This window comes from Athene noctua, chromosome Z (genome assembly GCF_965140245.1).
Source record: "Athene noctua chromosome Z, bAthNoc1.hap1.1, whole genome shotgun sequence".
In the NCBI taxonomy this organism is placed as follows: Eukaryota; Metazoa; Chordata; class Aves; order Strigiformes; family Strigidae; genus Athene; species Athene noctua.
Window position 1 is genome coordinate 65,763,024 of NC_134077.1, and position 27,115 is coordinate 65,790,138.

General features: G+C 38.2%; 1 protein-coding gene across 10 annotated transcripts in view; it reads left to right on the forward strand.

Annotated features, from left to right (window-relative positions):
- NFIB (nuclear factor I B) overlaps positions 1 to 27,115 on the forward strand; it is a 288,026-nt gene that overhangs the window by 192,982 nt on the left and 67,929 nt on the right. For all 10 annotated transcript variants that reach the window (XM_074932994.1, XM_074932998.1, XM_074932995.1 and 7 more), the window contains exon 3: positions 16,827 to 16,880. In XM_074932994.1, coding sequence (XP_074789095.1) covers positions 16,827 to 16,880 — 54 coding nt within the window. The remainder of the gene's footprint in view (positions 1 to 16,826; positions 16,881 to 27,115) is intronic.

The window sequence follows — 27,115 nt, forward strand, 5'->3', positions numbered from 1 at the left end:
ATAGAGTAGGTTCTGGCATAGCTCTTAAGTTTATCAGGCATTTAGTGTTTAGGATGTGCAATACAACCATAAGTGACTTGCCAACTATCTGGGCTTCCCCCACAGTTTCTGGTTTGGCAATGATGTGATTTTTCACCCTGTTGCAATTCTGACTGCCAAAGAGACATGGCCAGCTTTCTGTTTCCTGTCTTCCTCTTTGTCCTGGCTTGGCCTGCACTCTGCCTGCCAAGTCAGATGCCAAAAACTTATACAAAAAGGTCAAACAACTAAGGCTTGAAAACACCTATGCCAACATTTGTATTTTCTTTCTATTCTGTGTTTGGCTAATTGGAGAGTACACAGCACATAGCTGAGACGGGAATACAGAAAAATTTTTGACAACAGGAGTGTATGGATTACAGTTTTACAGACTGCTTGCAGAGGCAGTGAACACTGAACATTTCAAGATGAATTCTGAGAAAAGCTCAGTGAAATGTGAAGTGCTAAAGACATAAAATAACCTTTCTGCTTTTGTGGATTTATCACTTTCCTCTCCCCACTCAGTTTGCATTTGCTTACTCCTGCAGTTTTACTGTATTTGGGATTCAAGTTCCTTTGGAGTTTAGTACTGCACTTCTTTGCAGTTGGATCTGCAGTTACATTAATATCCATTATGTTGTTTTTAACTACTAAGACAATTAAGCTTAAGGTAGTATTTATAACTGGGAAGTTCTAGTAACACATATATAGCTGTTCAGAGCCTAAACGTCACCAAACATAAATCTGAAACTCCTGAGCTGAACAAAACTTGTTTGCCTGATTTTGGTTCAGCTTCTCTTCACCTTGTGAAGCTGAAGCAGGAAAATATATCTATCACTTCTATTTCTGTAATGTTTTTTATAATGAATAGGATATTCATCTAATGTTCTAATGTCCTGTTTTTTGACTAAACACTAGGGCTGAAAATTGTAGCCATAAATGCAGCATAACTTGGCCAGGAGTTGTAAAATTGCATGATTGTAGGGGAGGCCTTCTGTTCAGATGATTCATCAAAGGCCAGGTTGCAAAGCACAGCTACATATTTCAGTCAGTTTTCAAAAGAGACTATTTGCTTTATTCATCATCTGTTCAGCCTTTCCCCTAGCTTGCTCACCTTTAAAGAGAGGATGTTTCTTTAAAGTAACAGCAGCAAGCAAGAGAAAAAAAGAAATATCCTTTCAGCAACAATCACTTTCCTAATAAGCAGCATTTGGTTGTCTCTTACTCAGATGAACATGAAACCTGAACAGTTCTTAGTGGTTTTTGTTTAACTACAAGTATTTTCCTGGACACTGAGAAGGCTGCAGGGTTGAGGAATATCCCCAGGCGTACGGTGGTGGCAGGAGGAAGGTAGAGAAAGATTGCAAAGAGAAGGTTGGGAAGATAAATTGCTGTTGGTTGTTTTGTTCATTCGTACAGGTGGTTGCAAGTTATTTTATAGGAAATATTTACAAATTTCATATACAGTATTATTCCTAAAGTTAATTATAGACCTAGACCTTGAGTAAAAGGGCTGCCAATGTCATTAATGGAATAACAGTGCACTTCCTAGAGTCAAACATTGCTTGTGGACAACCACTTCATACACACAAAGCCACATTTTCTGAATCCAGTGCATACTGGGGTGTAATTAACTCGTATGTATGTTCTCTGCTCTTAATAACATAACAGAAGAATCTTCTGTAAGTGTGTATGACAATTATTACTATTACTTGTCTATTCTGAAGGTGGACTGTCAGTCCTTCCAGCTGTATTTCACTGGGCTGTGATTTAAATACCACTGACAATATTTGCCCCCTAAGCAGAGAGCATTAGTAATGGTTGAAGAGTTGAGCAGTCATGCAGCTTTGTTTGTTGGTTAATGTTTTGGATGTTCTTCAGTGCAGGGTGGCAATAGTAATTTTCAGGTACCTGAAAGTGCAACATCACTGCAGAATTTTCACAGAGCTTGATTTGGTGGAGTATTTCAGGAAGCTTTCTCCAGGGAATTCTTAAAATCAACAAGATCTTGATTGCTGCTGTTTATTTTGTCACATATCAACCTTGAATTTGATGTTGGCAGGGGCTGAACATAGGTAGTCATCCAATCCAAGAGTCTTCAGGCTGTACAGGTTGTTAAAATCGGTCTGCAATCCTGTAAGAAGGAGATGCTGTTTCCTAAGAGGCACAAACTTCATTTTTGCAGAATTAAAGAGAGTAAGAAGTTTGTTATTTGGACTAAGAATTTACCTTCACTTTCTAATGATTTAAACCATTCCAGTCTTTGTCATGAGTCTACAAATGATGTTGAGAGAATGTATTTGAACAGTCTGTGAGAACACTTGAATGAGGTATGGAAAAATAGGAAAAAGTATTTGTATGTCAATTTACTGTGGTTCTCCCCTGCTAACCTCACGAAAAGATATGGTCCAGAGAATTTGTCTTGTTCTGCTCCATAATCACTTCACTTCTTTTTAATGCCTCATTGCTTAGTAAATGTTATTTCTCAACATGGGTTTTTTATGTATGTTTAGCCTAGTCTTTTTTTTTTTTTTTTTTTTAATGTTGCAACATACTGATTACATTTTTTACATCTGCTGATTATGAAAAAGGGCTAATGCTAATAAATTTAGGAAGGCAGCTATCATGCTAACATATGCCTTTGCTCAGAGATGCTTACATGATTGCCTGTAACCTACATGAATTTGACAGCTGTGGCTGGTATAGGTGAGAGCTGTGCAAAGATACCCAAACTTGCTCTGGCCGAGCCAACTTGTGTATGGGAAACAGTGTAGGCTTGCAAGCTTGACAGTCCTGCTAGATTCATGTTTTCTAGACTGCCTCCTATATACATGCACATACTGTCTAACAAACTACGGTAACCTAAAGACCAGAGCTTGTATAAAGCTTTAGTTTTGTTCTTATTGTCATGGCAATCTGTCTTCATGTGCTGCTTCCATCTCCTGGATACTTACATCATGCTGTTATCAACAGCTATGCATATGGAAGTGATTTGATTGTTCATTTCATTAAAATAGAAGAAAGGAGCCATACAGTAATGCTAGTGTTTCCTGGAGGGACACAGGGCTTTAAACTTCTATTATAGTCTACAAACTGGCTTGCTATGGTGCCCGTTCTAACTTTGTTACATGAACTTAATTTTGAACATTTGTGTATGTAGGAAGGCTAATGCCAGTAATCACTTTGGAAAAAAATGGCCAAAAAATGTGCTGGCATATTCTTGGTTGCTTTGCTGCTGGTGGAGCTCTCTGTTGCCAGCCCTGATGTTGCCTCGCTCTGCTGTGGGCAGCAGGTCACACACCCTTGTTTGGCTCCCACATGTGGAAGTGCATTGGTGTCAGTGAACAGAAGAGCGTCATGTGAAAAGTGTACATTGCTATGGAACAGCTTCAGGTTGGAGAGGGTTTGGGAAAAACTTGGGGCAATCTGATGAGAAGGCTTCTCTGCTCCATCATGGGATCGGGGTCTTTTTATTTTTGGTGTTGGTTTTTTTGGTTTGTTTTCTGCAAGTGTGAGGTGTGACTAGTGGGCTCTCTGCAAGGCTTGCCTGTCGGTCACACCCACTGGGTGGAGAAACACAGCCCTAGGCCAAGGTGAATTTAATGAGAGAATTGGATTTTCTCATGTTCTTGCCATTGCTGATATCATACTCCTGTCCTGAAAAGGGTCTATTGTTGTTCATGTTTCACTTTTACTTAGGCATTAAAGGGATACTGTTTGATATTCAGATGTACAACACCGCCTGGAAAACTGCTTGAAAACATAAAAGCATTTTGGGGCTTTGGAGATTTGTTTGCTATAACTGTTCATAAGAGTAAAGATTATTGTCTAACTAGCCAATTGGTCTAATTTGCATTTCAATGCAAATTTTAGCAACTGCGTGGAAACCTGAACTACTGAAAGATGGGTTGATCTGAGTGAAGTCTAGTCTTGGTGTTGTGCACTTTTCCAAATTCACATGAAGTTGCTCAAGCAGCATAGACATATTGACATTACACTGCTCTGAAGTGTTGGCAGCAACCACAATGAAAGGAGGCTAGGCTAGAAGGGGATCTGCAAGAATGCTTTTACAGAAGCACAAAAGGTTTGTGTGTATTTGTGGAGGGCAGGGAGGGACAGGCAGAAGGGAAGAATGTAAGGCAAAACCTGACATCTGCAGGTTTCTATTAAAGTATTGTCATCTCCTTCAAATCAGTCATAAAAGGTCTGCTGTAATTACAGTACATACACCTGAACTCATGCGCAGTGCACTGTGTCTCATCTAACTGCTTTAGGTCAAGTGAGTTTAACCTATTTGTCCAGGAAAAATACAGTGCAGAGCTGTCAAAGTGCTTGAATACACATAAAAAGATGTTGAAATGAATCTTGAACCTGCTATGTGAGTGCACAAGGGGGAAAATGATTAGTATTGTTCCCAGAAGAACTGAGAAAGTTTTTAGTTGCTATTTTTTGTGATAAAGTTTTTAGAAAAATCTGAAATATTTCTGTAAGGAATGCTGTTGTGGAGGTACTGTTTATTCCTGTTCTTTCAGAAATGCACAAGGCAGTTAACATGTTTAACTCATTAGATTTATCCCTTTACAAAGCCTCAAATGTTGGTCTATAAGTAAAATAATCCCGAAGCTATATGCATTTATAATTTCAGCGCACACACAGACATACAAGTTTATTAAAATGGAAAGGACTGTTAGGATTAAATGTTATCATAACTTTGGTCAGCAGAAAATTATTTTTAAAGTAAAAAAGGACCTTTAATAAGAATGTAATTCTTCCAGTTATAGTAGATGTGTTGAATGTCTGAAGTTACTCATTCTGTCTTCATGTCTTGGAGCTATTGGGTGATGCAACCCCTTTTGCTCCTACAAACTGAAACTTTAGTTCCTGTTGTATTTTCAGTAAACTTGTACAAGGTTTTTTAACTCCAAAGACTTTTTTTATAGCTGCAGACCAAATCAGACTTGATAGATTTCTCAAGGTCCTGCTGTGGTGGAACAGCAGTAAGAAAATAAGCCTTAGAAACTCGGTATGGTTAAATTATGTCCAAGGCACTGGTGAGTTACCAAGTACAGTAAGAATTGTGAGTTAGTTTGGTGTTGGGTTTTCTGTTTGTTTTTTGGGGTTTTTTGGTTGTTTGGTTGTTTTTTTTTTTGTTTGTTTGTTTTTTACTTAATTAACACTCAATTTTCACTCATGCAAACCAAGTAAGTAGTAAGTAATAAAAACAAAATTTGGAATTTTTAATTGGAATTTGGAATTTGAATCCATACATCTGTGTTTTTAAGATAAAAAGTAGCATCCTTTTTCCAAGTATATAATAATACCCTTAGGTACTACAAAAACATGTGCCAGCTTTAGTAAATAAATTGAAATACAGGGATCAAAAAGGGCCTCTTCTGTATACTGAACAAGTAAGCAGATTTTAAAATCTTGGTTGCAGAACTGCAGTTGGTATTGTACCTATGTCAGGGAATTTCACCTACATAGATGATGCTGATACATTAGAAATTAGTGAGGGCTATGCTGACATGTAGTATATAGTGACAGTTACAGAATTACAAAACACATGCTCCCATATGATATTAGCCACAAAATGACAGAATTATGTTGTGAAGGCACAACTGAACATGATAGATGGGGTTTAATATTTATTTATAGCTTTTGATCAATATGACTGCAAGAGCAGTACTATTGCTAAGAGGGAGATACAGAGTCTGTGGAAAAAATGCTCTTTAGAATTGTTTTGTCTAAAATTTGAAAGGCAAGATTTACACCAGGGTACTTTTTTTTTTTTTTTGTTTTTTCCCCTCTGTTTTGGTTAAATACTTTAAAAAAAATTCCTTGCATTTTTTGCTGAACATCCCTGCCCAAACCCAAAACTGGGTTAGTTATAAATTTCTATGGGTTAGTCAATTCTACAGTTGAAGTTCTCCTCAGGCACATTATATTATTATGTGCTTCTGTTTTTTATCTATTGTAAAAGGTCAAAGTAGACAAAAGATCAATGCATTGAGCAGAAATTTTTTTTTATCACTGTTGCTTCAGTACTCTACACATTATTTATTCTCATTATCTATTTATTAACAATAAATAAATACCATAGCCTGAAAAATAAACATGGTGGCTGTGAGCACATCTGCAAATCCAGTCAAGTTTATGAAAAACTGGTATGAAAAGGTAGGGTGATTTATGCTGTCCAGTTCTTGTACATTGCCTGCTTCGTGCCCAGGTAATTTAATCTTTCTTTTGTCACTGTTAGTTTGTTTTAATAGTATGTGTATGGGAATATGGACAGGCAAAGTGGTGTATATTTTGTCTATGAACTTTTAAATTATAGCAGATGGAATTAAATCCACTTTATAAAGAATATGGTAACATAACCTACAGATTATGTTTATATACTTGCCATTTGAGACATTGCTATCATAAACATGATCTATGATAAAAAATATATTACTTAAGGATACACAGAACTATGGCATTCCTTATGCTCCATCTCTGTTAGATGTAAATTATTATTCCAGTGTTTAAAAACTGCACATGGCATCAACTGGCAATCTCAAGATAAGAAACATTTAGTAGTGTATAGGCAGCAGTTGAAAAACACCAAACCAACCAACCAACCAACCAAAACCAAACCATCACTCTTTTGTGGTCTTCTCTTGGTGTATTCCATATTCTTTATGCTAAAGGTTAGGTTTTACCACCCGTCATAATGTTGAAATTAACTGAAATAAAAACATAGTTGTGGGAGCATTGTGGATCATAGATCAAAATTAGGAGATCCTTTGGTTAATGTTATAGTATTTAGAAATACTACAATGATGCTCAGGTTGTCAGATTATTAAACCTTTTTCCTCCTATTTTGCAGAAAACATTGATTTTGTCTGGGACTCCTAAACCCAGTTATACTTGCTGGCTATTACCTCATGGTGTCTTAGCTGGCTTGAAGAAATGCTAAACACTGCAGCATTTTAGTCTTGTTTTGGAGTTTCCAAGATATGTAAAACCCCAGTATTTTAGTTTAATTGCTGTTTATTTCCCCCAATTAGTGTATAGTGTGGTGGCATACTTAGCATTTTAGGAGATTTCTGTCTATAATAGAGAGGTGTCATGAGCCTCTGCTATTTGCAAACTATGTGGGTTTTTTGTCAGGTGATGTTTTAGACTTGTGAAGTAGCATATGATTGTAACTTTCTGAAAGGCTGAAGAATCTGGCTTTTATTACTGTATGTTTTAGTGGAGCATGCAATGCAGTTCAAACAAAGATGCAGTCCTATTGTTAAACTATGCTTTCTCTTGTACTTTTAAACTGTAATTTGCCATGAAGTGCCTCATCCAAAGCTGCTGGAGCAACTTTCCATTGATTTTAACAACCTTTGTCTGAAACCTGTATTGAACAAAACTGACTTTTTTTTTGTAGTCATGTCATCATTATCCCATGCCTAAAACTATTGCCTTATGTAGTGGAAATGTGTATTTTATCTCTGTCCTGGTTTCAACTGGGATAGACTTATTTTTCTTTTTGTAGTTGGTGCAGTGCTGTGTTTTGCATTTAGTGTGAGCATAATGTTGATAACACACTGATGTTTTAGTTGTTGCTAAGTCATAGTTATCCTAAATCTAGGATTTTTCAGTTTCCCATGCTCTGCTGCATGCAGGAACAAAATGCAGGTGGACAGCCTGTGGGCAGAGGTGCAGGGTTTGTGCAGGGACTCTCTGTGGAAGGAGGTGAAGATCACCTGGCTTTCAGGTGCACAAGAAGCTAGGAGGCACGTGACCAGAACAGGTGACCCGAACTAGCCAAAGGGATATTCCATACCATAGAATGTCAAGCTCAGTACGTAAACTGTGCGGAGTTGGCTGACAGAGAGGGCGGATCACTGCTAGGGTATCAGTCAGCAGGTGGTGAACAACTGCATTGTGCATCACTTGGCTTTTCTTGAGTTTTATTTCTCTCTCTTTTTGTTATGCTCCTTTTTATTACAACTATTACTATTATTATATTTTATTTTTATCGTTACTAATATATTTTATTTTAGTTATTAAACTGGTCTTACCTCAGCCCATGAGTTTGACTTTTTTTTTCTGATTCTCCTCCCCATTCCACTGGGAGCAGGGAGGAGTGAGTGAGTGACTGTGTGGTGCTTAGTTGCTGGCTGGGGTTAAACCATGACAATTTCCCTGAACTCTTTTTGCTTTACTGCCTTAAAATGCAAGTGAAAAAAATCCATACTGACTTCCATGAAACCAGGATCTGTACAGAAGTTCTTAGTATTATACAGTGCATAAACGTGAGGGTCAGCCTTTGTCTTTCACAACATAATGAAGCGGCCAGTTTATTAATTGGCCGAAGTTATATGCAAGCACATTATTATTCTTTTCATACAAATATGAACCTTTTCATTAATATAGTCTATCCTATAATTTCTTTTTTCTCTAAGTATCAGATAAGTCTTTCACTGTGTTCCACCTTTTGCTTTTTGTTTTCTGAAGAATCCACAGTAAAAGCCCTTTATGATACATACCTTAATGTAAAAGGTTTCTTAGTATCCAAGAACAACTGCGGAATGTTTCTGACTATAGCTAGTATCCACAGTAACTTCCAGATGGATAAAATTAAGTGTTCATATCTCATCCTTTCCTACTGAATCCAGAATGTTTTGGAAAGAAACTTCATTCTTTCACATTCATCCACACGTGGCAAGATACCTATGTAAATCTCTTCTTAACGTACATGTCAAAAAACCCCTCAGCTAATATTATGAAGTATGGGAAACATTTGTGTCAGGCCATGCAAAAGTATAACCATTTTCTTAAATTAAACGTGTGTGTGTGTGTGCGCGTGCGTGCATACGTATGTATAAAATTGTATATATTCCATGCACAACTTATAAAACAGCTGGGGAAAGTTTTTCATTTTTCAAAATGAGCAACATATGGTCTTTATAAATTGTATAAGAAATATTGTGAATAAATAAGTGTTGTGATTTATTTTACATAAACAAATAAGGGAATTTAAATTAAAAAGATAAATCTGTGCACGAGAAATAAAGCTGAAAAGCTGACTATGCTTATTGCTATTTTGGTTCTGGGAAGTGCTTCTTGGTCCTTGAATTTCTTTCAACTATAAAAAAACTGGATTTACTCCCAGAGCTCCACTTCTTAACTAGGGCAGTTTAAAAACTAAACAAGGGCTGAGTCAGTTAATTAATTTAAATGAGATTACAAATCAGAAACACATTACGTAATGTTGATTTAATTACCATTTTTTATTTACCTAATTAAAATACTCTGAAGAAAGTTAACAGTCTTGACAATGGCTGGTTGGGTGACTTGGCAGGAGCAGATCTGAGCTCCTGATAAAAGGGGAGGTGAAGTGGGGAGCCTGTCATGACCTGCATGGCCCTGATGCCCCAAACTATCATGCCTACCTTGCTGTCAGCCCGTGTGGTGGGTGCCTGCGTGGTGGGACTGCCCAGGACAGCCCCAGTGTGGTGATGCTGCCACAGCTGCAGACCCTGGCTCAGGGGCCAGGAAGCGTGTCCCACAGGAACAGCTGGGCTCTTGGCTGAACCGAGCGGGATTTCTCCCAGTCATGCCAGACTTGTCTTGGTGGGACAGCACTGGGAAGTGCACTGAAAGGGGATGGCCAATGCCTGAGCAGCTCTTGCCATGTTCCCACTTCAAAGTGAACAGGTTGAAACTGACATGCAAACAAAGCCCAGGTTCTGCCTGCCAGGCTGGCTGCTGCCCAGTGGAATCACCTCCATCCCTGAGCCATAAAGGCTTTTGTGAAATGACAGACCTGCTTGGGCTAAAACCTGGGTACCTGCCTGGGCTGGTGTACCCAGATACATCTGGGTACAGATAGATCCCTTAAATTTCTGGGGCCAGCAGTCAGCTCTGTTTCTTGACACTTTCTGCAGCTAAGTGAAGGTTAGATGGCAGCACCCTTTCAAGGTAAAGAGGGTAGGTTCACTGTTATGGTGTGTCATGGCTCCTGGGTAGAGCACATGGGTGATGATGAAGACTGCCCTCATAGGATCAGCACATCCAGCCTTCACAGGAGCTCCTGCCACTACTCTGGTCTCCCAGGAGGTCTCTCCCATGCTTCCTGGGTGCAAAGTAATGAAGGGAGCAAAAAAGCAGTGGGGATTACTTGCCAAAACGGAGTTTGCATTGAGGAACTGAGGCTTTCTTGACATCTAAATACACCTCATATCAATAGCAACCAGTACTGTTATTTCTGTGTCAGCATAACAGCCTTTGCACCATAATTTCTTTGGTACTCAGATTTGTGGAAACTAGGTCTGGAAACAGATCAAAGCTAATGATACATCTTCAGAAAACTGGAGGATGCCACAGAGCCTCTGCAAGGTGAGCAACAAGCAATCCTTCCTTGCATGGTCATCTGGGTTTGCCAGTGCAGTGTTTTCTGTGAGTTGATGCCACTGTCCCATGACTTGCACCTAAATGTCTAACTTCAGTTCTCTACACTGCTCACTTATCACCAGCTGTATGAATACCAAGTGCATTAAAACCTTGTAGGGCAAGCGTCTCATTTACTTATCCAGTGCAATAGCACTGTGCTAGATTGCAGTCTTGGTAAACACAGAGGAGCTCCTTCCAGAATAAGAGTCGCATAATGACACTTTTAAAAGAAGTCACTGCTTCTGTCTTGTGGAGGGTTTCAGTCTAGGTGTCATGAACGCATATTGCTAACAGTTTATGCTGTTAGGAAAAGATGTGAGGCATCATAGTGCAAACATATCTTTCTTGAAAAGAAGCCCTGCTTGGTTTTTGAGGTTCATACCATATATCTTCAGGGATATAGAACCATAGAATCATTTAGGTTGGAAAAGACCTTTAAGATGATCTAGCCAGCTGTAAACCCAACACTGCCAAGTCCACCCCTCAAACATGTCCTTAAGTGCCACATCTACACATCTTTTAAATACCCCCATGACTGGTATTTAAACTACTCAACCACTTCCCTAGGCAGCCTGTGCCAATGCTTGATAACCCTTTTGGTGCAGATTTTTTTCCCTAATATCCAGTCTAAACCTCCCCTGACACAACTTGGGGCTGTTTCCTCTTGTCCTATTGCTTGGTACTTGGGAGAAGAGACCAACACCAACCTCGCTACAACCTCCTTTCAGTTAGTTGTAGAGGTGATAAGGTCTCCTCTGAGCCTCCTTTTCTCCAGACTAAACATCCCCATTCCTCAGCTGCTTCTCATACGACTTGTGCTCTAGCAAAGGAAGTGGTGGGTGTGAGCATTTTATCATATAAAACCAGTGAGTCAAAATTTTCAGGGGAGTTATTTCCATTACATGTAGTAGTCTATGAGAATGTGAAGAATAAATCCCCCCCTGAAGTTAACATATGAAAACAAGAGTGACACACCAATTCCATGTCCATGTATATGGCATCATTTTGGCAGATACTTAATACAATAAAACACTTCCAGCTTCTTTAATACCATAAACAGTCATAACACTGGAGGTTGTTGAATAACGCTCATAAAATTGTACATCAATTCAAGGTCATCAGATATAGAAATGATATACAATGAAAGACATTGCTTTTGCAAAATGAAATAATTAAAAGTGTTTGAGAAGTTTATCAATCCAATAGGTTGCTTTATCAAGGTAAAATAATGTAGGTAGTAGAAGGTAAGTGTGTAGTAAAAGTAGGGAAATAATAATTAATGGTAATGATTTAAAATACACATATGAACTTATTTATTTATTTGCTTTATGGATTTTTGTTGATCACATTATTTGCTTTGGAGGAGAGGGAGATATCTTGCTTTTTTGTTGCCATGAACATTTTTCTACCATGACGATGTTCTGAAAGTCTTTGAAAGATGAAGTGTTGATTTGGGAAGTCTTTTCCCTATGAAGACAGCCCAGCTGTGGAGCTGGGGTTCAGGGAGGTTGGGTCTTCTCCATTCTTGAGGTGTTTCATGCCCTCACTTTGTAAAGCCATAGGCAGTCACGTTTGATCCCATGGGTGAGCCTTCCCTGGGCAGGGGCTGGGATTGGACACCTTCCCAGGTCCCCACCAGACTGAGGTGTCCTAGGATCCTGTGATTTTCAGGGGTACAACCTTTTGCCTCAGGTTTGTGATTTCAGGGGGCAGCATAATCCTGAAAGATGACAGTCTGGGAGGTAGTTGTGATTCTTGTTCATGGTAGTGACTGTCATTTGTCAAGTCAGATGCTGTATAGGTATGTGAAAGCTTGAACAGCATCAAACTCATACTTACATGGTGTCACATTTCTGTGGTCCTTTATCCTCCCTCATAGTCAACTCATGGACTATCAAAGAACAAGGGTGTATTTACATGCTGGTGAATGATTAAATTAGTGTCTGTCAGCTGAGATTAACTGAGTGCAAAGGCTGTCTCCAAGCCTGTGGCAAATGATAAGTGAAATGTGTTAATTGAAACCACTGAGAAAATTTATTTGATTAGTATGACACCTGGGGAGAATCTGCTTATTTCTAAGATATGGCTCAAGAAGGTATTTTTTTCTTTTTACATATTCTGCCTCTATTTGTTTTCAAGGCCTTCAATGTTATGCTAATGTAGAGAGCCTTAAAAGCAAAATTACTTGCACTGTATGGGGCATAAGGGAGGTATAACCTAGCTTATTTTTTAAAGATAGTATCCTCTCTTATCAGCTGAAAAATGAAAGACTAGACTACTGAGGTGAGCTATAGCAAAAATCCCTCAGGAAGCTGGTGAACAGCAGTGTGACTTTCTCAGCTTTGCTGGGTTGTGTTTCCTTCCTGCTGCTGCTTTGCCAAAGACAAGGTGATTCAGAGAGAGAGCATCTTGTTTGCTGTCACTGGGTGGCAAACCAACAGCTTTTTTTTTTCCCTCTGTCTTATGAGGCCAAGAGTGATGGGTCATGGCAGCACCTTTCTCCTATTGTATGGCAGGGGAAATGTATGTTTTTTCTCACCAGTGGCAGGCCGTGACAGTCAGTTTTACTTAACTCTGTCTGTAGTGAGAGTTGCCTGCACTCACAGATACTCATTGCGATTGAACCCTGGAAATGAAAACACAGGAAACAATTCAGTATGAAGTACATCGGCTCCTTGACTTATCCTTTCATACCATCTTCTAAAAGAAAGAGTAATTTGAGATAAAGAGTTTGAATATCCTGGTGGTAGCCATGCTGAATTATGAAAAATTACACATAAAGTGTATCAGGATGACATGAATATCTACCAAATAAGAGTAAAGGATTGAACCATTCTTGTATAAACTGTTCATCCAAGGCAATAACTTACCAAGGCATCAGCTGCTGACTGCTGAAGCAGTCAGCACCAAGAAGAACAGAGCAGAAGATACGCTCACCGTAGCTGTGAGGTGCATATGAAAGCCAGTCTGTGGAAATGGTATGTGTAGGTGAGCTTTTGCTCTGTAGCAAATCAGGATAAATGCTTCTGAGATCTGTGTGGAAGATTCTTTTCAAAAAAACCACTTTGAAAGTAAAATTTGAGAAGAGGGTTTTTAAAGCAGGCAAACAAAAAGAACTCAAAGAAAAAGAATAAACTAAGGGAACTTACGGTTGGGAGCTAAATAAATGACGATGTTGAAAATTTCGGGTTCATCATATTAACATTATGGGGTTTTATTTGCTACTAGTGGTATAACTTTGCTTACAACTTCTAACTTAGGACTTTGTTGGGATTTTGTTTTTGTTTGTTTGTTTTTGTTTTTTAAATGTGCACAGAATTATTTGGTGGGAAAATTCAATGCAAAGCCAGCTAGAAAGATGTCTTGTCTATGTCTTCTCCATCACACTGGAAGAAAAGCCTGCAATTTTTAAATCTAGGTCTTATGTTGTTAATTTATGATCTTGTGCAGATGAGGATAAAGAAAGATTTAGTGTCTTAAAATGTCTTTTGCTTTCTTAGTTTCTGTGATTTTCAAAAAAATGCCTCTTACTCCCTCTTATAGGAGAGCATTGCTCCAATGTCTCTTTTCAATGTTCTGCTTATAAATTCAGTTATTCATATAATTTATTTCTATAAAAATAATGGTTCTCTTGTACTTTGCAAAGCTATTTATAGCCAATCAAATCAGGAGAGTGCTTTATAATTAACTGACACTTGTAAGAGAATTAGATCATCACAGGCTATCTCAGGTCTGTGTCTTTCATCCTGACTATAAGATGTTTCTGTATGCTTTTAAGTGCAGAGTTACATAGGTAGATACTCTCATATAGAATACAGGTCTCTGCTTTCTCAACTGCTTTAAGTGAATGGTTAGAAAAGTTGCTTCTCATATTCAGCTTACAATAATTCATTGCTTTCTCAAGATCTTTGAGACCGCACTGGAGAATATGTTAGTAGTGTCTACTGCTGAAAACACAGTGTGAGAATCAATCTGTAAAAATCATGACTGATAAGTAGTTAACATAAAAAAAGCTAAGTCTGACTGGCAAATTATAGTATCTAGCTAACTGCTTGTCCCTATAACTGGAAAATTCTTTCTAAGTTTATCTTATAACATAAAAAAGAATTGTTGAAACTACCATCAATCTTTAAATCTTGTATCTAGAAAGTAGCCATGTTGACAATGAGAAAGTAGGAGTAAAGGCAAATTACTGTGCAAGAGCTAAAAAAATATTCTTAATTTTGTGCATCTTTTTAATGAATTTTAACAGAAGAAAACTTCAAAGACTATCTTCTGGTAGTCCTCATTAATCGACTTTCAAATCTCTGTGTACCCATGCTGCACTGTCCAAGTTTTATTGGGTGCATCTGCTACCAAAGTGACACTTCATTTAGCTCCACATCTGCAGTAGTTTTACAATGTGAACCATTGCTGTGTAAAATCAATCCTCTCTGATAATCTTAATTTCAATAACAGTATGCATGGTTTACGGAAACAGAGAGTGCCTATTAGAGAAATATTAAAGATCATCCCCCGCAGGGTGAACCTTCCCATTGTAACACAGGAGAAAGGATGTTTGCCCATATAAAGGTCCATATGCAGAGAAGCATCAAGTTTTTAGCATTTCTTGTAGCTGGTTGAGTTTTCAAATTAACTTGATTTTATTTTTTTAAATGAATGTGCTGTACCTTATCATGAAAAGAAACAGGCATACTGAATGTCTTTTGTGCTGTACAGTGGGACTTTTAAGCACTCAAGTACCCAAAGCATGGGATGTGCAGAATCTGAGCAGGAGATCTGCCCTTCATTTTTCATACCTAGAGCTGAAGAAGATAGAGGAAATTTCATGTGAAATTCTCTATCTGGTGTGCATTTAATTGTGTGCAAGAGTGATTTCATTCAGTATGGGAAAATTCAATTTTGTTTTTAATACCATCAGAACTAGGTTTCACATCTGTCTTCATCTTCCAGTATTCTGTTCGATTCCCAGATGCTTGTCTTCTGTGACAACTATCATTCAGATGAATGTAGAACTTGATCTGTGAAATATATTTCCATCTTGTATAATATCTTCTGTATCATCAAGCTTGTGTTAACTTAAACTGCTTGAGAGACATGTGTATCAAGCCATGTTTGCTAAGCTACTTGACAGATGGTAACAGATTTCAGTGAACTTCTTTTAGCAAGTGGAGGGAATCTTTTCATTCCAGGTTGAGGTCTACATTGGCTTTAAGAAGAAGTGGTGGGGATTAAAAGACAAGTATTTGTTGATATGTACTTTTCTCCTTTTCTGTCTTTTTTCTTTATTTTAGACACTGTAAGCAGCTATTCATTTAAGAACTCTCACTTCCCTCTGGGGTTCATGTGGCAGTAGCAATCTCTGTACTACAGTGCAATCTTTTGGTGGTCCTGTGCTGCCAACAAGCACTGCTACATTAAAAAAAGATGGTACTTTTTATTCAGGCTGTAAAACTGCTCCATTTTAGATACCTCTATCTTTAGATACCTATACCTATGAGAATAAATGGTTGTGCTTCATTTAATTTCTTATTCTCTTTGCAATACAAGAGTGTCTGTCATGTCTTACTTTGTTAATAACTATTTATTGCAGTGGAGCAGGGTTTTATTTTATTATTGGTATGGGAACACAGCAAAAATTAGACAGTTTTAAAAGCAAATGCTTTTATGAATAAGGATGTATTTTATTATTTAGTGTGTTAAGATCAGATTGCATTTTCTTGATTCATTAGGTGCACATATCATGAAAAGAACACTCTTTGAAGCTTATAGGGTTTGAGTTTTGTTAGTTTTTATGGGACATAATCTTAATTTCACAACAGCAATACTCACAGACTAGGAACACAAAGCCTATATTGTATTAAAATGGGCAGTTGTGTCTTTAGTGAAGTCCTGAGCCTGTGGCAGCAGCATATACCTTTGTGGTTTAAGGAGAGGGTAAAGAAACAGGACTCATCCCTGCAAATGCCATTAGTTGCCTTATCCAATATGTCTTTCTGGTCGTTGCCTGAGAAGAAACTACTGCTTTGCTGATTATGCAATATTGTATTTGGGGGATGGAGGGAAAGGGAATGAAAAGCTACCCTTGTAGATGTGTTTACAACTGTATGTATTTACCTGAATGACTCTCTTGTCCTTTTTCAGTGATCTGTGAGTTCCTTTTACTAGGATTATTGCATCTTTCACAATGTTTCTGCTTCTGCATAAAATGGGTAACTTATAGTATGTTTGTTCAATAATGACTTCATGTAGAAAGTCAGGGAAATGACCTTTAAAGAACAAAGTTAAGTATTACTTTAATTCTGAAGGAGGGTATTAAAAGGTTGTGCGACGCTTTAAAAACAAATTAATAAAACATTTCTTTCATTTCTTTATAGATTCTGGACAACCAGGAAGTCCAAGCCACAATGATCCTGCCAAGAATCCACCAGGTAAATATAAGTTCCAGAACATGTGCATCTAACATTGTTTGAGAACAAAGATACTACTGTTAATAGTTAAAGAGAGCATAATTGGTCAGCAGCCTATTTTGCACTGGTAAGTACATATGACCAGGACAAGCTGTGATTATGTTAGTTCTTTTAAACTGGCAATAGCTCAAATGTAATTTCATTAACTTTCATTTAATCTAAGGATTTTTTCTTTCAGTTCATGGCTTTTAGAATTTTGTAAGTGAGGATGGACAGAGGAGTAAGGAGACAAGATCCCAAATTACTTCCCTTTTATAAAAGTCTTCAAATGCTACAGTTATTCTATCACAGACAAATAAAAATTGACCTACCTCTGAAGTCTGTGACCTGAGCTACCAGCTTCTTTTTTTTATTTTATATGTGCATTATAAAATGCAAATATGTTAAATTTTATATTTTTCTTATCAACTCAGAGCAGTTTTTGAAGATGTTGTTAATGGATCATGCTAGTGACATTTGGAATTTTTTTGAGAGAATGTCAGTGTAATCCAAGGATTCTCTAAAAATGAAAGTTCAAGAGAAAATCAAACCCAGACTTTGCCATTCCACACTGTTTAGCCCAAAGGTTCTTTTATTTTCATGGAGTTATCCTTCTAGTGAATTGGGCTGTGATAGTGAATCTTGTAAATCTTTATTATTTTATTAATTTTATTGGGATAAGACAAACAAGTGTGACAGACATACTACCACTTCCTAATGAGGAAGGAATGACTCCTGCCACCACTGTCATGCTGTATCTTCTCATTTCTGCTCTCAGAAGTGTGTATCTGAAATAAGCTGCAAGTAACTCAGTTTGCTCTTTTTCTAAACACAAAATGAACCACATTCTAACCAAGAAATAATTGTTTGATGCTGGGTTGTTACATATACATGAATATTTTCTGGATCTGTCCAGACATTAAGGAAAACAGCCTGAGTTGTGGCTGTATTATTTTGGACTCTTTATCAGGGAGTGCACTGGTGGGATAAGAGGTGACAGTTTTAAACTGAAAGAGATGAGATATAAGGAAGAAATTCTTTACTGTGATGCACTGGAACAGGTTGCCCAGAGAAGCTGTGGCTGCCCCCTCCCTGGCAGTGTTCAAGGCCAGGTTGGACGGGGCTGTGAGCAACCTGGGCTAGCGGGAGGTGTCCCTGCCCATGGCAGGGAATGACATGATCTCTGAGGTCCCTTCCAACCCAAACCATTCTACGATTCTATATGCTCAAAGTATTCTCCACATGTCATGTGTGTTGCATGTGAATACCCAAAAATGGGAGAACTGTCATGGATTGTTGTGCAAAAAGCCATATTCCTGTAATGTAAAAACCAGAAAGATATACTGGAAGACTGCATATAGGTTTTAGATATATAAGGGCAGAACGAGTCAAATGGTAAGCTCTTTTTCAAGTTATTTTTTAATGTGATTTTTTTTTTTTTTTTTTTTTTTTTTCAAGGGATAATGCAGGCTTGAAATGACTTTTGGCTGGAGACGTTGATGTTGTTTCTCTCCAAACTGTGTGGGATGTTGTGATTAGGCTTTTATTTCTCTATTAAATGCGTGACATAAGTTATGTAGGATAGTGGTTTAAAAATCCAAACCAGCATATTTACACCTAAAACAGGCCTGAAAAATATCCTCACAGCTAATCACAGTTTTGTAAATCTTGGAGCATTTAGCTGTAGAGAGTTTATTTTTGTTTTAAAACATCTCTGTGAGTGCAAGAAAAGCCAAATGCATTACCCCTGGTAATTTTGAAGGATCCTTTGTAGCCTCTGAGTTTGGGAAGCTGAACTCATCTTCTACATGTTTTAAAATTCTGTTTTTAAAGTACCATCCAGCATTTGGAGTAGGAAGGTAGAAGTACATTTTTCAGTAGTGAGGATCACATCCTCTAGTGAGTCCAGTCTCACCAATCTTCAGATTTAACCTCAGGCTACTCCAAGCAAGGAGTAATCTTGCTGCCAGCAACAGAGGCCTGGGGAGGGCAGCAGATGAGATATATAGGGGTTTTTTTGTCAGCCTTGTGGGGCAAGACCAGATACACCAGTGTTTGACAAACAGGTATCCCAGAAGGTAGAGGGAGACAGAGGGCAGAGAAATCCTTTGCTGTTTTCATCATGAAACTTTCTGCTTGAAATTTGAGCATAACACTTCCTCGTGTTTTGGAGTCACTGCTGGCAATATTGCCTTTATTTGCTGCCAAGTGAGGACAGAAAGTGGAAGCTGTGCCTTGCTTCCCTTGAAACCCTTCATTTAAACAGAGACAGAGACATAACTGAATGTCATCTGTCTATTTGAGCATACATGAACTTCCAGCATCATTCAGTTTCCCTGTGTGATATTGACTTGGGCTTAAACCGGTGGGGGAAAGCACTGAGGTTTGTGAGACCGCATAATACAGGACTTCTGGAGCTGTGCAGGAGGATGGGGGAGTCGCGCTCTGTTAAGCTTGTCTGGGAAAAGGACTGCTGTCCTGTTCTTTCTTATTAAACTTCACCTGAGTCTTATTATTAGAACCAGGTCAGTCAGAGCCCCAGAGGGTATCCACTCTGAGGTTTGTTTTCAGTCATGGTTCAGGAGCACGTGGACTGGCAGTGCCAGGAGGGTTTGTTCTATAATGTTTTGGTCTGATGCCCTGTATGTCAAGGAGCCAGGGCATTGGCAAGGAATAGGTGCTGTTAGCTCTTGGATGCCACTACCTTCACAAAGACATTGCCAAGAAAGAGGAGGTTGGAAACTGAGTGGTAGTTGGCGAGGCTGCTGGTGTTAAAAGTGGGTTTTTCTAGGTTTGGCTAGACTGTTGCATTCTTTAGGGTGTCTGGTAATTTGCTGTCTTAACCATGAAGCGAGGGTAATGTCACTTGCCAAACAAAAGAACATTAAGAGCACTTGCTGGAATTCTTTACAATACGTTCCTAAAAATACACTGAATACTTTGATAGCATAATACAGTACTAAGATGGTGTAGCTTGTGGTGAAAGTGGTATGTAGCTTTTGTTGCAAAATCCAAGGATATCCTTCTCTAAGTTTTATTTTTAAATAACTTACATATGGTATATTTCTAAAGAATGAAACTTGCTTTTCTGAGTGCTGGGTTGTAAAGGTCACTTCTCCACAGGAATTAAGTAGGTTCCAGACAGATATATGAGCTGAACTAAACTGAACTGAGAGAGGAGAAGAGTTTGAACACTGCTGTTGTCCACAACAATCATTAAGTTCCCGGAATCTAAAAGTTTATGTTATGCTAGCATAGTGCTAGCTATAAAAAGTTTATATGGTTTCAAAGAGAAAATGGACATGTCCATTGATCTATTGAGGGTGACTAAACAGATAGGGGTGCATCAAGATAAATTTTAAAACTGAAAATAATTGGAACCTTGGACACTATCAGTCAAAAAAACCCCCAACAAATACTTTAGGCCTGCCCTGTTTCTTAGTTTTCTACTGGGCATCTGCTCAGAGCTACTGCTGAAGGCAGAGGCTGTTGAAGGAAACCTAGTGTATCAGTTTCAGTGTAATGCTGTATTAATTGCTCCCTGCAAGTCCCATAGAGTTTTTATATAGCTTAAGAAGATCTAAAAAATAAGCCTTCCTTAACATGTGTTTCTTGAAATACCTGTAAAGGTGTGAGAGGGTATATACTGAAGACGGTAAGTTCATCTGTTAGCCATAAGAAAATTATTAAGGGTGAGTAGAAAGAGGAAACCAGGTAGAACTACTAGTAAGCTAATGATACTGACACCAGCCATGACAATTTGGTCTCCAGTGATACAATTCTTACTAGCCAATTCTTCACATTTTCTTGGTTTGTCCTGCTTTGTTTTTCTTTCCCTTACTTACTGCCTGATGGGCACAACTGTTTGACATGAATAAGGTTACTTGCTTCCTGCCACACATGTGAGTTTGCTGCTTAGCAGACTTGATTTATTCATACATCAGCGTTAACACTGCTGTGTCCAGTTGTTGCCATGTTGCTCAAATCTTTCAACACAGCCTTTTTAAGCTGCTAAAATAAGAATAAGAAATTCCAATAGTGATAGAGTAAAATGATATCTTAATATGACAGTAAGATAGGATAGGCAGTTGAATACAATTTGAGGAATCAAGAAAACTGGAAACCCGAGGTGGTGGATACCAGTTCTTACTGGTGTTTCATGTCCTTCATCTTTTGTCTTCTGGGTGTAGCTGGGAGGAGAATAATCTCTTCTTGTTGAGGTCCCTTCAAGATTTCAGAGCTATTCTTGTCCATCCTTTCAGAAGGTGCAAAGGGAACCTGACATCCTCACACAAACAGTTGTGAACCGCATTGGCAAGGGAACACAAGTGTGTTCAGATTTTTGCTTTTATCCAAGCAATTGAGTTCAGAGGTTATTAGAGCAATGCTTCCTAGCAAGTGGGACCTGTTAGATTTTTTTTCCTGTTAGAATTTACTCCACTTTAGCTGGTCCAAGGCATATGTTCATATAAATTTTGCAGACTCTATATGTCAGTCAGGACTGAATAAGGAATGCAGATGACTCAGGTTTGAGCCTGTGTAGTGGTGAATATTACATTATCTGTATGGGGTGATAGACTTTTAGACAGAGAGATTGAGAAACTGTCTTTCTGCCTTTCATTCCTCCCCACTGTTTCCCTTCTTTCCTCCACAGTAACCCATGATATGTCAGAGCATTCATCTACTGGTAAGATCCTTAATCTGAATGAGGCATAGGTACGCAGATCCTCAGCTCCAGTCTCACTGCTCTGGAATTGGTTTTCCCCTTCTATTTTCACCAGAAATTTTATTCTAGGCACCGTTTCCAAAGAAGACCTGAGAGAAATCACTATGGGTTTTTAAAAATTAAAGTAGGTGTTGCCAGAAAGCTTGCAACCACCCTCACCTATATCTCAATATGCAAATTTCTCTTGCAGCTGTAGAGCCCCAAAGGCTTTTTTGCTCTTTCATATGGGCTAGTAGCCATAGGGAGAACATTCCTTTTGGCTCAAACCCTAAGAAATGTGTAATAAAATTGCCTATATATGACTGTTTTAGATAGAGGTATTTAAGATCTGAGTTTTAGAATGTACAGTTTCAGACATAACTTCTGGAGACTAATATGGTCTCAAGTTCTGTTCTCTTTTGAAAGTGCAGTAAGCAAATGTCTTTGAGTGTTGAATGACTCAGAACACAGATGGTTTCGTTATTTTATTATATTGTATGTTACCCTCTTGTGGATGGAGAATTAGCCCCCTAGTTAATAGGAATGGAAGAGATAGTCCTTGGCCTCATCATTGTAAGCAGCTTTTCTTGTGGAAGGAATGATGCCATAACAGCAGTTTGGGGATTCAGATGAGATTGTATTTAAACAAACATGTACTCACCTTGCTTTTTCAGCACGGGAGTGGATATTCTGAAATGCTTGCTGTTTCCTGTATGCCTGCAGCTGTGCCATCTCAGTGATCTCCAAATAAAACAGGGTTGGGTTTGGTCAGGGCTTGATTTTCTTGTGAAGTTGTCCTTTTCCCAAATGCTCTATGAATTAATAATAACAGTGATTGAGAGGTGACACTCTTCCTCATCAGCTTCTCAGCCCAAAGCCAGGTGGGCCATTCTGGGGGTAGTGTACAGCTGTGCTATCTGCACAATCAGAAACCTACACGGATTGTACAGTCCCTTTTTCCAAGAGAAAGAGTTTTTGGCCTTGCATGTTGTTTTGAAATTTGGTGTGGTATCTACTGGTTTAGGATTACTTCTGAAATCTTGTTTGCTTCAGTTATCCTTCTTTATAATCCTACTGTGTAAATAAATGATGCTGTGATCAATTCTGATGCTATGTTCACTTCTGATGTCATTGTGTTTAATGGTGAGCACATTGGGTTTTGCTTCAAAGCATGCACAGAGCAAGAAATTACTAAAAACTCTTATGTTAACAGTTAGAATTCCAGAAACCTGCTTTGTCACCAGAATATTCCTTTTTGGTACCTGGTTGTCCTATAACTGTTAAAAAGCAGCTCCCCCAACCTATTTTTAAAGCTTGGGTGTAGTTTGTATATAACCTGAGACCCTCTGGAATGGAAGACAGTATGTATGCATTTGTGTTAGTTACACTTTCTGTTTCTTGTTAGGTTTTGGGTCAGCTCACATATTGGATTCCAGTACATGGATTCCAGAGTTTATTAAACCAGGTGTTTACCTCTTCAAATTACTGCAGCATTGAAATATATTATAGTTCTGGTTATTAACTTGAGAGTTATCTCTTTTGTTTTTGGAAATGGCTCAGGCAGCTTCTTAGGCCCTTACTGTGCTAAAAAGTTGAGTGGAGGCAGGGAATCTTTTTGCAACATGTTTGCTTCCTCTCCCAGTTACAACATCATTGCAACTTCTAGGAAAAAAACAAAACAAACTGTGGGTATGCAACAAGGCCAGAGATAGTCATGCAATAACCAAAATAGCCTCATCCTCTGGACAGACCTTAGTTCAGCTGTTTCAAATGACATCATCACTGAAATCTGTGTCACTTCTTGGCTCATTTTATCCACCCTTAACTGCCTTTAAGAAATTCTGATTCAGTGGAAACCTGTTTCTGGTAGTATTTTTAAGATACTGGCTTCAAAATGCATGCTGTAGGAAAAAAACCTTCAAGTCTGCTGACTGTATGTTAACTTACTATAAACACTATTCAACTTTTTCACTACCAGTTCTGACTGTGAGTAGTAGCTGTATGTGACTAGGATTCCTGCTGAAATTCAAGAGCTTCCTGCAGAAATTAGATATTGCAGAAAACAGCGAGAGCTGATCGTTAAAAAGTCAGTTTTCAAACACTCAAACAAAAGAAGCTATACAATGAAATAATTTACTGTTTAATTGTAGCACTTTCGGAAGTCTAACAAACTTGTAGCAGCAACCAGAACACTACATTGCATAACTTAAAGCTAACAGCTCTCTGTTAGTATTTTGTATACCAGGATGAAGCTTCCAGCATTTCTTCTCACAGTAGCTCCTGATGTTGAACCTGTTTCACTGCTAAGTCTAAAAGATCCAGAAATAAAAGTACAATATTACAAATTATTTGCTTCAGTGATTGGATCCCCATTGCTGTTTTTAAGTTGCTCAAATTCAAGGCTGTATCAGATGTTTAATGATACCAGGAAGCAATTTTATGTTTTGGCAGTAGTCAATACACAGCAGAATGTAAACAGGTGCTCTATTCATAAAAGTACAATTAAATCAGAAGACATAAAAAGTCTGGTTAAGGATTTGTAAAGCCAGACGTCACTGGTAAGCTTTTAAGTAATGTGAGAACAAGCCCTTTATAGTACATGTTAGTGCAAACTGAAAATATTTTTCAGTAGGTTTAAACAACTTTTTTTTTTTTTTTTAATCCATTTAAATCTTAGCATGGTTAAAAGCTATACTTACAACTCAGCTCTTGAAGGCAGAGCACAGGAATAAAGTGGAAGATGTATAAGGACTAGAACAATAACTTCTACAGCGGTTGGAGGCATTATTGAAGGTTTTTACTGTTACTGACTGAGGGGAGCTTGATCAGAACTGCTACTTGGACTAACATCCTTCATTCTTGATGGCACTGATCTGGTCATTGTAGTATTGTTTGGAAAATGTATTTTTCAGAAATGAGTTTTCTGTAAAAAAAGTAAGGAGAGAAGACAGATTTTATACTTATCCTGTACAAAAACTGTTATTTATGGGTTTTGGAAATTACTGACTTTGTATACAGAATTGTACTATGGTGATTTTGGCAGAAATGTTCTTTTTGTAGAACTCAGATTTTTAAGAATAATGACAATTAGTAAAATGCATTTCAGAGTGTCATTTCTCAGGCAAAATGAGTTTTAGTAAATGACAATACTCAATTCTTATATTAGGTTTGAACAATAAAGACAGCAAAGTGCTATCATGACCAACAAAAGATACAGTAAATCCTCTGTGAGGAATACTGCAATAGGCTGTTACCAAGTGTGTTAGTTTCTGTACTGAACAGATAAGAAACACACACCAAATGCTAATTTAAGGCTCTTTAACATGTTAATGCAAGCAGTGCATTAGGAAAGGCTTAATCAAAAAATCAGTAAGACTTATACCGTATGGAATATCACCACATATTTTTTTCTTGCATGCGGTGCAATAATGTGAATATGAATGTTAACTCTTAATCAGTAGGAGGTCAGCTTCACAAAGCAAAAAGCCAGTGTCACACCGTAAAGTCAAAATGTCCTGTACTGTTGTCCTGCTACATACAGTCTTGCTGGTTATTCTTTACTGTATGTAGAGTGCATGTTTCTGCAACAAATTACAGCAGTTTAATGGCAGAGAACATTTTTCTATTGCGCAGCTGGGAGCCAAAAACAGTTCTGTAACATACCCAGCATGGATTGTTATCCTAACTAGTTAAAACTGTTGAAGTCCACTGGTGCTGGAACTGAACATACTGTGTTTATTTTTCTGCACCCAGATTCACCACTGGAATCCACCTTCTCTGTTAAAACATAAGGCTCAAAATGAAATTGCTCAGTGACTGTGACATAGACTTTTTATTGTTGCATCAGTTTTTTGATAATATTTTGTGACATAGAGAAAAAAATCAAACTTTTAAAAGGTGATTGAGAGTGACAATAACTTCAGTTTCCCTCTCTTTCCTAATGCCAAGTAAAACATTTGCATATATCTGAGGGCGTTGTTATTTTTTGACCATTCAAGGCAGGGGGAAACCAGGGTGAAAGACAGTGATCCATCCATCAGCAATGCATCCTTCTGTGAGGGGGTGATAAGTAGTGGTATCAGTCCATAGCATAGTTTTTTCTCTGCTCCCATTTCATTATTACAAGGAGACAAACACACTGTATTGCTCTTTATGTTATGTGAGTAATCTCAGTATTGCCAGTGAGAAAAACTAATTCATGAGAGAAGGCTGATGTTTAAACACATGCGTCTGTGTGTGTGTGCTTACACATGTATACATCTGTGTTCTTACATATTAAATCCTACACGGGCATTTTCTTTTTTTTTTTTTTAATATGAGCCTTAGGGCTTTCTCTCACTGTAATGATAGCTTGACTAATCTATACTTGGGTAAAGCTCCTGTCAAGTTAGCCTAACTTGAATGAGAGAAGTTGTGCTTCAAAGTAGTGGTATTTGGATAAGCAGCAGAGAAATTCAGTCTTGTCTCATTACCAGCTCCAGAGCTGACTGCATGTTTGTACACTGGCTTTAAGCCATGCTCCACTTACAGGGCAACTAAAATCAAGAAACCAAATTTTTCTTTGGAAATCTCCCTTCCATGTACTACTTCAAACTGTTCCTGCTGGAGGAAATAGTCAGAGAAGGGAAAGATTGCCACTGGTGGAGGAATTATTAGTGTGCATCCAGCTTGTCCATTCTTAGGTTAAAAAATGATAACCAAGGAAGAAGGGGAAAAAGAAACATTAACTGCAATTTTTTATGATATGGGTGTGCTAGGTCCTGTCAAATAAGCAAGAAAATATTTGAGAGGCCATGTCATGTTTTCATCCACAGAAAAAATGGAGAAAGGGTACAAGAGAAGGCAGGAGATGAAAGAGAAAGGCTTTTATGTCTTAGAAACTGGAGATGATTAAGTCTGCAACATCCAGGTGAAGGACAGTAAGAGAGGAAAAAGTCATGGATAGGGAGACAAGCTGTTGAAAATGAGAGGGAGAGGAATGTGAAAGGAAGTGAAGAAAAAAAGAGAGGGAGACCTGCAGAGCTGCTAGTAGAAATAAAGACATGCAGGGATATCATCTTAAGTGACGTTGACTGGAAGATGAGAAGATAGATTGCATTGCCATAACATCATTCAGGATGATCCCACAGGTTTATGGTGCTCTGCACGCCCGCTGCACTTGCTCCTGGGATGGTTTTTCAGATGGGGAAGACTGACATATTTGCTTGTAGGTGCAACAGTGTAAGAGAGATGTCAAGAAATAGGCTCAGTTGGATTTTTTTCAGCTAGAGTTATCAGGTGCATTTTTTAGGTAATATCAGAGATGCTGGGTGAGGCGGCTCTGTGGGCCTAGTAGGACTGCTAGTAAGTAGTGAAAACCCCTCTTTTTGCCTCTGCCTTTCTTGTTTGACCTGAAAAGTAGGTAGCAATTTCTCCAGATTTACCAAGGACAGATGTCTCAAGTGAAGTGTGCTGTTTTTACAGTCACTTCTTCAATTACAGTGGAAGTGTTTTCTTAAATTACTTGAAGATG